This window comes from Mycteria americana, chromosome 2, assembly GCF_035582795.1.
Source record: "Mycteria americana isolate JAX WOST 10 ecotype Jacksonville Zoo and Gardens chromosome 2, USCA_MyAme_1.0, whole genome shotgun sequence".
Classification (NCBI taxonomy): Eukaryota; Metazoa; Chordata; class Aves; order Ciconiiformes; family Ciconiidae; genus Mycteria; species Mycteria americana.
The window spans coordinates 10745051-10758114 of NC_134366.1; the positions used below are offsets into that span (position 1 = coordinate 10745051).

At 42.9% G+C, this 13064-nt stretch overlaps 1 protein-coding gene across 1 annotated transcript in view; it reads right to left on the reverse strand.

The window, feature by feature from the left end:
- Positions 1-2790: 2790 nt before the first annotated feature.
- The window catches only part of PTPRN2 (protein tyrosine phosphatase receptor type N2), a 679248-nt gene continuing 668974 nt past the window's right edge, over positions 2791-13064 (reverse strand). The window contains 2 exon segments of the mRNA XM_075495417.1: positions 2791-7499; positions 12930-13003. Coding sequence (XP_075351532.1) covers positions 7428-7499; positions 12930-13003 — 146 coding nt within the window. The 3' untranslated portion in view covers positions 2791-7427.

Genomic DNA, 13064 nt, shown 5'->3' on the forward strand with positions numbered 1-13064 from the left:
TGGTATTGCTGTGAATGAGGGTGGTCTGCGAGCAGCAGCTCAGTGCTCAGCAGTGGAGGAGGGCAACAGAGTGTTAGAAATTCCAAAGAAAAGAAAAAAGAGAAAAACATCACTACGTGACAGTGGAGCTGGGGCCCCGTGCACCTGAGAGCGCACCTAGTAAAAACAGAAATGGACAAGGTAAGGTGAGGGGTCGTCAAGGTGATCAAAGGCAGGAGACAACATCTGTAAGGGGAGAAATGACTCTGCAGCGTGGAACAGGGAAACGGAGGAGGAATAGGATAAGGATGTCTATAAAGTCATGGTCTACAAAATCAGAAATTACTTCCCTTTCTCTCACAAGTGCTCCAATGCAGTTATGAAGGAATAGGTTTACAGTTTCAAAAGGAAATGCTTTTCTACCCAATGCATAGTTAAACTTTGGAACTCCCTGTTTCAGGATATTGGGTGAATAGGATGATTCACCTTATGGTAGACACCCAAACCAGATCGGAAAAATCACACCCTAAAAATCACACCCTGAAATTTTCCTTCATTGACTACAGAGGAAGCTTATGATGAGTTGCTCGTCTGCAGATGTCCATGCAGAAGCTACTCAGAGGTTGGTTAAGATGAATCCTACCTCTAACCTCTGCTGGAAATGGAGTAAGACATTCCTGTATCTTTGAGAACTGTGGCCAAAGCTCCTGCAGGGAAAAATCTGGTGCAGGGCAACTATGTCAGTTGCATAGCCCCAAACTTAGTTTAAGTCTGTATCTCCCAGGATGGTCATCCATGTAGAGTCTTTTTTCTGTATTGCTGATTTACCTGCGTGTGGGCGATAACTGGTGCATTCTCAAGGGAAGAAATTAATTTTTGGCTTAACTCCACTGCAGGAAGAAGAATTTCCCCAAGGATTCAGTTGTTTCAAGCGCACAATGTGCCGGTCCTATCACTAAACCAAGAATAAACAGCCTACCAGTTACCCTTCCCCGTGGGTGCGTAGTTCTTTGTATTTGTTCAGCATGCAAAACAGAAATACCAATCCCGTCAGCACTGAAGTTTTACAACAAGTCCTAAAAATAAAGCCCTGAGGAACTTTGTACAACTTGAAAAGTTCCTGGTTTTTATACCGTATGAGGGACTGCAGTTCAGCTGGGAGCAGGAGCAAGGCTCTCCCTTTCGCGCTGGTACCAAGCAGGGCAAGAGACGGGCAGCTCTTTCCTCCTCTCCCCCAGTTTGCCGAGTGCTGTGTCCTCCTGCTTCCCCAAAAGCGTGAACAGCTCAGGCTCAGCGGAGGTGTGTTAGCAGAGCGTGGGCTGTGCGACACGAGTATTCAGGGGTGCTGGGGCTGCTCCAGGCTGATACTCAAACCCAGCTCTTTCCAGAGCCCTACCAGAAGCCAATACCCGGTCTGCCGTACTGTTAACGAGCTAGAGCCATAAACACAAACCCAAGAATAACAGCAGCAAACAAAGTAATGCCCTTGGCAGCAGCTGAGACACTACCTACAGTCAGAGCACCGGAGAGGGCAAGGCTGCGTGCGTCCGTGTGGCACGAAGCAAAAGCAAGCGCTGGCTGCGTGAATCAATGTATGCGCAACTGATGGCTTTCGTGTTTGCCTAGAGGATACATAATGCTCCAGTAGTTATATAGTTAAAGGTATTTCTCTCTTTGTCCTCCATCTGATGTTACCAGAGGCTTCAGAAAGCTATCTTGGAGATGAAAGACCTCCTAAATTACACCACCAGGAAAATAGCTATAATGGTGCATATATTTTGCTTCCAAGATGAAAGTCACCTTCTTACACCGAGAAAGGCATAGATATTAAAACACGCAACTACACAAACAAGGTTAAAGAATGTAAAATGTGATTCTTCTGATGGGAAGGGAGCGAGCTGGACCAGGACAGTTTCTACCTTTCTATTTACACTTTTCTAGTTATTTCCAGGTGAGTGACAAACTATTTTAAGTCTTCTTCAAAACACAAGTGAAATTTTAACACACAACACAGGACCATGAAAATTGCCATACCAGGGCTGTCTAATCCTAAAGACTGCGTCTGATAACAGTTAACAATAGATATTTCATGGAAAGATGCAAACCTTCATATAACGGACAGTGCTTATGGGAAAATTACTTCCTATCCCCCAGGGAAAAGACCGGTTATTTTATGCTGTGCTTATGTGGGAACCTTAGACTTTATTCCTCTTAACCTTATTTAATATAACCGTGACTATTTCCCATTACCCATTCAAATCCTTCTGTGAATCCTGCTACTATTTTAAAACTATGAATCCTTGGGCAGCCCGTACCACCCATTATGTGATGCTCTGATCCACCAGCCTTCCCTCCCCAAAAACATTTTCCCGCCTTTAATTTTCCTGAAAGAGGGTATAATTTATTCCGTTTGTTAACTTGTACACTCCGTGACACACACTATAGGCCAAATTTTTTCACTGCCCGGTTGTACAAGGAGGGTCGCTGTAATTTAGTCATTTTTTTTGCCCGCTTCACTTTCTGGTCTGAACGCAGGGGTCTGCCTTGATCAGAATGTTGGAAGCTGCAATATTACAGGCCACGCGCCCAAGCCAGGGGTGGCTGCAATCTCTGCTGCTCAGAGCAGATTCAGCGCGCGGCTCTAAGCCCTCAGCAGGCCGTTTGTGCCCGTCAGCCCCGCGGCCCCACCTCGGATATGCAGAACCCAGCTCTCCAGCAACGGACGGAGGTACCGCTCCCACCCCCAAATAAAGCAAAGCACCAGCTCTTAATGCTGTATGCACAATACCATACTCCACGGACAACGTGACTTTATTCACAAATATGATTTTTACAGAGGTAGAACAAAATACTTTGTATATTTTTTTAAACTATATACATATAAAGAATACAATAGAATGACAAGAAAGAAAAAGTTGTAAACAAAGCAATATTATGCCATCAAATACAGTACAAACAGCATGCAAGAACAGCTTCAAATGAAATCTTGCTGGTGTAACTTTATTTTATTTCTAATGTGGTAAATGAAGAGTAGTAAAGAGTCATGCTCTAATTGGATTGAGTATGCCAGAGCTCTGCAATTTTGTTTTAATTATTTTTTTTCTTTTACAATAAACCAACAGGATAGCTTTCTTTTCACTGTGGTGGGGAATGCTTTTGTAATGCCCAATGTAATCTCAACAGAAAAATATAATAATCAAATCTACAAAGTGTACTCTCATTTAAAAAGCAAAACCATAGAAACTGTACAGTTTTAAAAAGCGAATTATCTCAACTGCTTCCTAAGAGAATTTTCTAAACAAAGAATAAAATAGGCAGAATAAAAATTAGGAGAGCTATTGTTCTGTAACAAAGCTAATCAAACACTTGTTTTCCATTCCAATAAACAGTTTTTTTAATTAATGACTATTCTGGAAATTATTAACTGGGCTGGGTTTTATTAATGTTCCACTTGACTAATAAAGCATGAACTCCTTACAGGTACTATAGCTGTCATTCCCTGGGGATGGATGGAGGTTGGTTCTGCATGCATGCTAGAGACAGGAACAAGGTTTAGTCATTGGTGTAGATTTAAAAAATATTTTAAAATGTTTTAAACGTTTAGTAGCATCTATAAAAATAATCTTGCTTGTTTTGCTACTGAATTGAGATTTGGATATGGGATTTTCTGCTGAAATTCATTCTTGGCCCTCACAATTGCCAAGGACTTCCACTGGATGTTACCTGGGCTGCACCAGGTCCCACAGATGATGGTCAAGAGCAATGGTTAGAGCTCACACCTGAAACACGTGAAGCCAACAGCAAACCCCACACTGTTTTCCCTGTGGCTAGGGCTGAACCTCAAGGATCTGGGCTTTGGGGAACGGTGCTGTCCGGCCCTTCCATCCTGCTAAATGCCAGCCCATGTCATGGGAAGGGCGAAGGCTGGAGAGAGCAACTGTGCTGTTACTCCTAGGAACTATCAATGCCGGTGACAACCACCTCTCCGCCCCTCATATCTGCACGCACTGTGACTACCTAAGTGTGGGGTCTGGCCAGGTCACTGTCCTGCTCGGGGCCAGCAGCCACGCTCGCTGCCATGCCTGTGGGAAAACAGGGTTTTCTCCCTCTGCCACAGGCTTTGACCAGCGAGGAAGGAAACTGTGAGCACTGGGGTTAAATTGCCCTCCTGCAGCTCCCCCCCTTAAATGTCATTTAAAGATTCAACCGCACAAACAGCACCTGGAGATTCAATTTGTCTTTATCAAGAACACGAGGATGGTCAATATTAAATACATGCTGTTTACGGCCACACGTCAGGCACCAGCCCAAGCTTCAATCGCAATCAGTTTACTAAAGATCAAGCAGGATATTGAACAGGGAAGGACCGTGGGTCTCATTTGACTCTGGGCTCTCAGGTGATCCTGGCTTCCAGGAAGAAGCTCAACTCAACCTGCCAGCGAACACGGGGCAGGTCCCACATCCAGCGCAAGTGGCTGGGGACGGCCTGAACAACATCCTTTGCCAAATCACAAGGGTTAAGCTAACTGCAGTGAAAAGGGTAAAGAGATACCTGCTCTGCATGAGAAATCCATCTCTGTGGCTTCATCCATGGCTTTGGCATCTTCCCGGGAAATGGATTGTCAAACCCCTCCGGATCGCCCTGGTGCAACTGAAACCTGCGTTTCACTAATAGACCCTGCAGCAGATTATCACCCCCAGAAGCAGGGCATTTATTGAGAGGTGTGAACAGTATGCTACCTGCACAGATGAAATACTCTGTGTGATAGTTTACAGTCAACAGAGTAAGCCTGGCACCTTTTTGTGGAAGAACTGTACAAAACATGGCTGAAATAACAGGATTGTCAATGACATTCAGCGGGAGATACTCCAACCCTCTGTGTAAGACTGCATCTTTCTGTTGTGTAAACTGGTCTACAAGTATGAATAAAACAATACATCCCTGCCCCATTAGCCTTGGGGAAGATTAATGCCCTCTAATCTACGCTAAATAAACTCCGAAGCATGAAGACCAATATTTAAGTCCTACACTCAGCTGCTTGTGAATTAATAGGGATCACCCTGAAATTGCTATTATGAAATGCAAATATTTGCAAAAGAACAATTAAAAAATATTCCTGAAGTGCAAACGAACGAAAGGCTCGTCAGCCATGTTTGTGGTATGCACAGGGACAGTCAGAAGGCGAACGCTAATGAATCCCAGGGCAGAAATCTGTGCTAAAAACCCATTATCCCATTGGCAGTGGGTAATGGCAGAGCATCTTGCACGGGGCAATAATTCTACCTGATAATCGGAGGGCTTGGCTTAGGATGCCCTAATTTTGATTCTTTGGACAGTTTGCTTGGATATAACTACCTGTATTTTCAGAAAGCTGCAGTACATGGCTCACAGTAAATCTACTTCAAACACTTGCTGATACTGCTCAAACTGATCTCATCTGCCCTGATCTGCAATTTTGTGTTAGCTAAAGTAATAAAAGAATCCTGTTAAACCTAAATTATCAAATGAAAAAGGCAATTTTCTCATTCATACTCCATTAGTTTTTTTAGTTATTGCTAGGAAAGCTCTAAAATGCTTAGGCCATAAAATAAACATGTGGCTTAATGTACAGTATGTGTACTTAAGGGGATGATGGCATCTGCAGTAACTGCTCTGTACTGCCATAGTAATGGGATGCACAAATTAAGCAACAGCATATACCAAGTAAAGCATACAAAAATGTATGGCGAAAAGTAACAAGCCTTCTGCTTTTTTTTTTAAATAAGTCTTTAATTGCTAAAAAGAAGAAATCACCAATATCCACACCTACAACACAAAATTGCAACATGGTTGATTTTGATAGCTGCCTGTTACCTTTGTGCCAGCAAAACTCTGTGATATTGTTCTCTTTAACATTTCACTGATTAGAAGTTTATAAAAGCTTCCCCTTCCCAAATTAAATTCAATGATATATTTTCCAGTGCTGAAGTCATACGATTAGCCTAATATGGTTTCAAGCGTACAACACTGTTAAGATCTTGGAAAAAAGCACCCCAAAATTCTTAAGTCACGGAGATGTAGGATAACATATGAAAAAGCATCCAAGCATTCACTTCTGAAAATGAAATTAAGAGCCTAGATCACTTAAATACCTTTGATAATTTTCCTCTCAGGCCCTTCATTCAAACATACCGGATATTCTATCAATAATTTAAATTCCTTCAGAAGAGTACCACAACTAAACCTGTGATTTCACATAAGCAAGATTGCATAACCAAACCATTTACAGACATATTTTAGCATTACTTTGCAACAGTAGGCATTAGGATTTTGAGAACACAAGAATCTCTGAAATTCAGCCTGTGTGCTTCTTTATCCCTTAATGGTTAGTTAAAATCAGGATCATTCAGAACAAGGAGCGAGCAGAGCCTCTGCAGAAAGGTGCAACCAATGTCTGGATCAGCCAAAGTCGATGAGAATCATAAAATGCAGACTGGAGATTTCTCCTTCAGCCAGGCTTTTACAGAAATATATTTTCCTGGCTAAAAAGGACGGCACAGCACAGGTTTACAGAGGGAAATGCAAAAATATAAAGAGGAGAGTCCCATTTTCTTCCTCAGTAATCCCATAAACCCCACAATCTGTTTCCATAACAGCTCTGGGCATGTACCTGAGTGCTGCCAGGGCCCTTCCCCATCACCTGAGGTGAGTCTACGCTCTCCGTTTCCGCGCTGCCAGTGTAGGTACACGGTCAGAGATGTTACGCTCGTTATCCCCCGGGTACCCATTAATGTGACCAACTTGTTCTCCCCAGTTGCAACAACTGTGCAGGCCTATTTACTTAGAGTTCAGATTTTCTTCCATTCATGGCACAAAGCTGAAAAGTAAACAACAGTTAAGAAAACATTTGCTTGCCAAAGCCCAGCAGGAGAAGGTGCAAGCTCTTTGCCAGAGCCTGGACTTGCGTTTACTCACACCCTCAGCACCGTTTCATGCTCTTGCTTGGCATTGTATAGGAAAAATCACCATCCTCTTGAGGCCCCCCCCCGCTTATTCAGCCTTGTGGAAGGTACAAAATAGAACAGAACACTGTTTTCTGAGACTATACTGACTGCACTAATTACCCACAATACTGTATATTTGCTATTAAGAACATGAATGTGTGCTTTCAAAGTGTGACATTCAGGGCTTCGAGGATGTGAAAGGAATTAGATGGATTGTTCTGTCACTTAATCCGAGGCTTCAATGTACTTTTAAAAATTTGTTTAAAACCCCCCAAAACAGAATACACATTTTAACTGTTGAACTTTTACCAGCTAAAGGAGTTTGTAAGGACCCTATCACTATGTGGTTACAACAGAAGATGCACAGTTAAGGTCAGGTCACGGTTTCCAAGAACATTCACAGGGACTGAGGATGAGGAAAACGAGGGACGGATCCTGCGGGAACCTTCAGGAGACTGAGCCGCTCACTGGGGAAGTGCCTTGAGTATTGCATTCACTTCCTCTGCAACCGCTGTCAAAGCAAACTCAAACTGCTCCTGCAGAGAGAACAAACGCATACTCTGAATAATAAAACAAAACACTTTCCAAAAGCCTGGTGCACTGTTCTGCAGCCGAGCATCCTCAAGACATTGTTAAAAATATGAATATGCAGGATGAACTGTACGCTGCAACGGAAAGGAACAAAATGTTCTGGGATTATTGATGCCATATGACATGTTTGACAGCATCTTGAAGCCGGAGTCATTTTAATGGAGAAAAATGTTCGTAGCTGAAACTAAGCTATTGGGACAAAATGATGTATTGCAATTGTGTGGTCAGAAGCGTTTGGGAGTAGTTGATCATCAGCCATTTCCTTCTGACACAGAGATGGAAACTCGTTAACATAATTGAGATATGAAATAGGTGAGATGCTGCAAAGCAGAGCCTTTGGCTTTTCTCAGGACTGCTTCTAGTTGAAATCAGCTAGAATCTCCTCACCTTCCATCTATTATATAGAACAATATCTGCTTTTTGGTTTACCTCTTATTGTTCTTTTTCAGCCTCCCTTTTTAACAGCCTTTCTGCACCCACAAATTACCCAACGATGTTTAGACCACCCCTATTTAAGAAACACTTGGGAAAGCTTTTCTCTGCTATTAATTTACTGTAAGCATAAACCCAAAATTACTAACAGGCTTCTGCGCTGCGTTGGCAGAGGTACGAAGGACACAGCCATGAATGGCCACCTCTTCTAAGTGCAACCCTAACGCACTCCTGAACTGTGTAGTCCTACAGAAGGACAAAGGAGCTTTACTTCCTCAAGGTTAACAGGTGTTAGATTTTCTAAGCAAGTAATTTTTCTCAGAAATTTAGCTTACTGAAATATCCGACAGGATGATTTGGTGTTTGCAACTTTTCAGATGAAAAAAGAAATGTGAGAAGTTTACTCAGAATATAGGCAAATCAAGGACACCAGACAAGGACTGTGGGGAAGTTCCTGGATTTTCTAGAAGTACTGCAGTGGTTTAAGCCAGCCAGGATCAAGAGCCGTTGAAGAACCAACTTTGAGAATGGAGGTCTGAGATGCACCCTGCAAAGTATCCTGAGGTCACTGCTGGGATACTAGCTGTGTCTCCAGTTAGGAAACTGGTGGTCTGGGAGGTACCTTCAGCCCCTCGGTTTGCCCTGCCAGGGGCAGTGCGGGATGGCTGCAGTATGTACGCAGCAGTGGCGGATGGCTGCAGAACACAGCCAGCCCCCAGAGGTGATTACTGGACTAATAGCATTCGTTTTCCAAGTGTTTCACTTTACTGCAGAAATCTGCAGGAAGGATGAAAGAACAAACTACAGATGTACAACTCGTAGTTCAGAAAGACAGCTGACTTCTAATGCCTGCACTTCAGTGCCAGTCTTCTCTGCCTTGTCTTACCCCCCTGCACAGTCATCTCCCATGTGGAGATGCCTCAGAGAGAAGCAATGATGGGCACAGCTCCTGAGCAGAAAAAGAAAAACAAAACTCAGAATAATTTCTCAGAGACACTGACATTCAAGAATTTTGCTGTCTGCTTGGTGCTGTCAAAGTGGCATCCTTGTACATTTTCTGGACTGCAGCCAACAGTTTTTAATCAGACATTAATTCACCCTAAAGAGTAGGACTCATCCTCATTAGGCACAGAAAATGGTGTATATGTCTGCCTATGCCTCCCCACACTCCCCAAGGTCTCCGCAATTAAAGAAAAGCCTGGAAATGCTGGCGGCCACCCAGGAGCAGCAGTTATATTTTAACCGGAGCACACTGAATGGGTGGAGGGCAGCGGAAGCAGAGGGCATTCATCTGGACATGCCGTGCCAGAACCGAACCGGGTGCTTGTACCCGCTCAAGAAGCTTCAGGAAATTTGGGCTGATGCATGAGAAGTGCTCACCTCCGGGCAAAAGAGCCTTGGGAGGAAGAGCCGGCAGCTGCAGGGCCGCGCGGATGCAGCCCTGCGAGGTGAGAGACCCGGGCAGCAGCCTGGGACGGGTGGGCGACCCTCGTGCCGGGGCTGGCGGGAGAGGGGCAAAGCGGGTGCTCCCGGGTGCTGACGCTCAGATGTGAGCGGGACAGCTGGTCCCCGTCGCTGCCAGTCCTTGGAGCACGGGGAGCACAGCAACAGAAGAGGCTGATCTGAGCACGGCAGGGTTGACACAGTGATGCAGCCAAGTTTCAGAGATGTGCAGATGACTCTTCCAAGACGTGGGCGTCAGTTCGGAAGAAGGGAAGCTGCCCATGGTAATGAGGCTACCTAACGTGCTCTTCATCTGAGTATTTCACAGTCAGAAAAGCTTGTAAGATCGGGGACTACAATACTTTAATATTAGTTCCATTGCTGAAAATAACTTATATTACTCTAAAGTTATTCACTGAGCAAATCTGCCCTTTAGCATTGTTGGTCCGAGATGTGCTCACCTTACTGTGAAGATCTGTCAGGCTGGAGACCATCTGACCTGCGAGTGCCTTTACCCCTCACAGAGGGGTACCCCTCATGTGAGCACAGAGCATCGTTGCACCGCCTGCGGAAAAGCGTCTGCCTCGCCCAAGGACCGTGGACTGATCAACGTGACCTCCAAAGTTCAGATATGGATTTTGGAGACAAGTTCAGCGGAGACCACCAGCTAACATTAGGCGTGACCCGAAATTACTGAGGCAAAACAACTTACAAAGCATAATCTTTACAGCCAGAGCTCAAAACTGACTGTGAAACACTGCAGTAAAGGGGAGAGTAGAGCAGACACATGGGATGTGTGAGGACGTGGTCCTTCTGGGACGGCGCAGCTGAGCTCTTCCCCCTCCTTCCTTCTGCATAATGCGCACAGGCGAAATGCAGATAGTGCAGCTTCCACTGATGCGCATCACCACCCGCCAAAGAAAAGCCTTTACACACCTTCCGCACCTTTCCATGAGAACGACCACAGTTAGAGCAAATGAATTTCAGGAATTTTTAAAGGAGCTCAGTTTGTTGTTTTGTACAGCTACGCTGTCATTCACGTATGCTGTTCGCATATACAAGATTGACTGGAGATGAATTTTAACATCTAGCTTTGCCTAGAAAACAGAGCTGGACAGGCATTTTGTGGTGTCAGTCCACCTGTAATGCACGGGTGACAAGAATGTATTTCGTAAAAAATAAGCTATGTTTCATTAAGTCTACAAATAAAAATTCCCAGGAAAACAAACTGAGTTCATGTAGCAAATATGACACAATAAAGAACCTTAGCTAAATATTACAGATTGGGAGAGGAAAGATATAGAAGGAGAGAGAAAAAAAGGAAATATATCTTTTTCCCGTCACAGAGAATACGCTTCCTCCGTCGTTACTTTTTCCTCTCACATGTGGCATATCAATTCTGTTTTATGATTCTCCTGCAAAAAAAATACCCCAAACCACAAACCCTCTATTATGCTTCTCAGAAATGCAGAATGTCGTTATGATAATTTCATTACCATTTATTATATACAGTGCTTTTGAATTAAAGATCCCTTCCAGAAGACAAAATATTGCAAACAAATCTTTCACATGCTCATTGAAAATGTGGAGCGCTGCCTGCTGGAAACACAATAACATTGCTGAAGTAAGTTGGTGTTTATTTTGCCTAGGGATATTCTGTAATTGGCATTTCTAACCTGACTTTTAATCCATTGTTTTAAATTACTCCAAGAGTCTAATATTCCTCATTTGTATTCAGTTGGGAAAGCACAGGGGTTTGTTTAAATCCATCAGAAAAATTCTCTGGGGATCGTGCATTGCTAGCATGTAACCAGATATTTATAATTTGCAAGACATTAGCTTGAATAAGTGATTTGGGTGGTTTTGAGAAAATGACAATGATGGAAGAAGGAGCAAGAGGAGAGATAAGCAATATCCTGAGAAAATTTTTCATCCTGGATGAAAACACAGGGCACATTTCTTTTCTGGAGCTCTACCAGATGAATGTTGGGAGGGGAAAAACACATCTTGAGTGAGATTTTCATGGGACTCGGGTAACTATTTCTGAGCTAAGTAAGACAAGTTGTTCACATAACCTCATTCTTTGGTTCTGGAGCTATGTTTTTTCTTTTGTTGAAGGCAACGAGCTGTAATTTCTCTGCCCTGAGAGGGAAACTGGAATCTGAGCTCTATATTTCTACAGAGCTACCATATATTTTGGATGCATTTACAGAGTAGTTCAGGACTTGCATCTTCCCTCACAGTAAATATATGTGACATTGGATACTGTGTGCTATATGATTGTTTTTTGCCGGTCTGAATAATCAAAGCAGAAGAAAGATTTGTGCAATTTTATGTCTTACTTGCAGATAAAGATTAGTTAGCCTTGACTGGCTCATCTTAATTTTTCATGCACTTACTTAATTGGTAAATAATAATGAACATCCCCCCAACTGTTCTCCAGCACCACTTCTCCTAGTATTAATGGGAAGATAAAATGATTAGGAAGAGATTCAAGAAAAGTTATGAACCGATGATTCCTGCAACATGCATTTATTTCACCTTTGTCCCTCAGCCATTTCAGCTCCCCGAATGCTGCAGGCTTTGCTATCAGTTCCAGCCTGGCCAAGACAGAGTGCTGTCACATTGCTCTTGTTACTCAGTTTAGGGCTATAACTCTCATTCAATATTTTACAATGTCATATACAGGTTTATTTGGTCTCCATGCCCTGAATGAGTTTCTTTATTGTCATATTTGCAGCTCTTAACTTGCAGCAAATACCCCAAAATATCATTCCATACATCACTGGAACTGTTGTTAACAGAAACTTTCATTTTTAATTTAAGGGACTACAATCACACCATCAGCTATCTTTTAAAGTTTTACATCGTGGAAAAATGTCAAAACTATTACCACTGACAGGAATTATAGAGTAAGATGTTCACCTCACCAAAGGGTACAAATATAGTTACCATGCTACATCCATAAAGGACATGGCTTTAGGCATGATGTAAGCTCTTCCATTCAAAGATACTAAAAATGACTTGATTTTCTACAAAACTGTATTTCCTTTAATTCAAAACTTTTTTTTTCAGGAAAAAAATCAAATGCAGCAGTTAGTTACATTCTCTTTAATGAGTTGAAGCTTTTAAAAAATATTAGTTGCACAGTTAAGCACAGACACTCTAAGAAAATAATCCATATTTCAGGATGAAAGCGAGAACATGCTTTCAAATGCACATTTTCTTTAGTAGGCTATAGATTGTTGTCTTGACTGCCCTTCATATATGGTAATCAAGATAGATGTTGGAGATGTTACAAGAAAGAACAGTAAACACCAAAGAAAGTAGCCTAGATAAATCTTCAGCATAAATAAACCTCAGTTGGTAGGGAGCCAAACAGAGTAATCAGCAAGCGACCTGCGTTAAATTAGGTCATACCCTCTCTCTTCTGTCATGAAAACAACTACTGTGAAAGACCTTTAATGTATTTAAAATCCCAGTGGATTTATTGACAGTACCTTTGTCTGGACCATGCCTGGTCTCTGGTCCCTCAAGTGCTCCAGGGTAGCAGCAATATCAATCTCTTTAGCACCTGCAACAAACCACAAATTGGGCTGAGTTCAGAGCACAAGATAATCCATGCTGCATCTGTC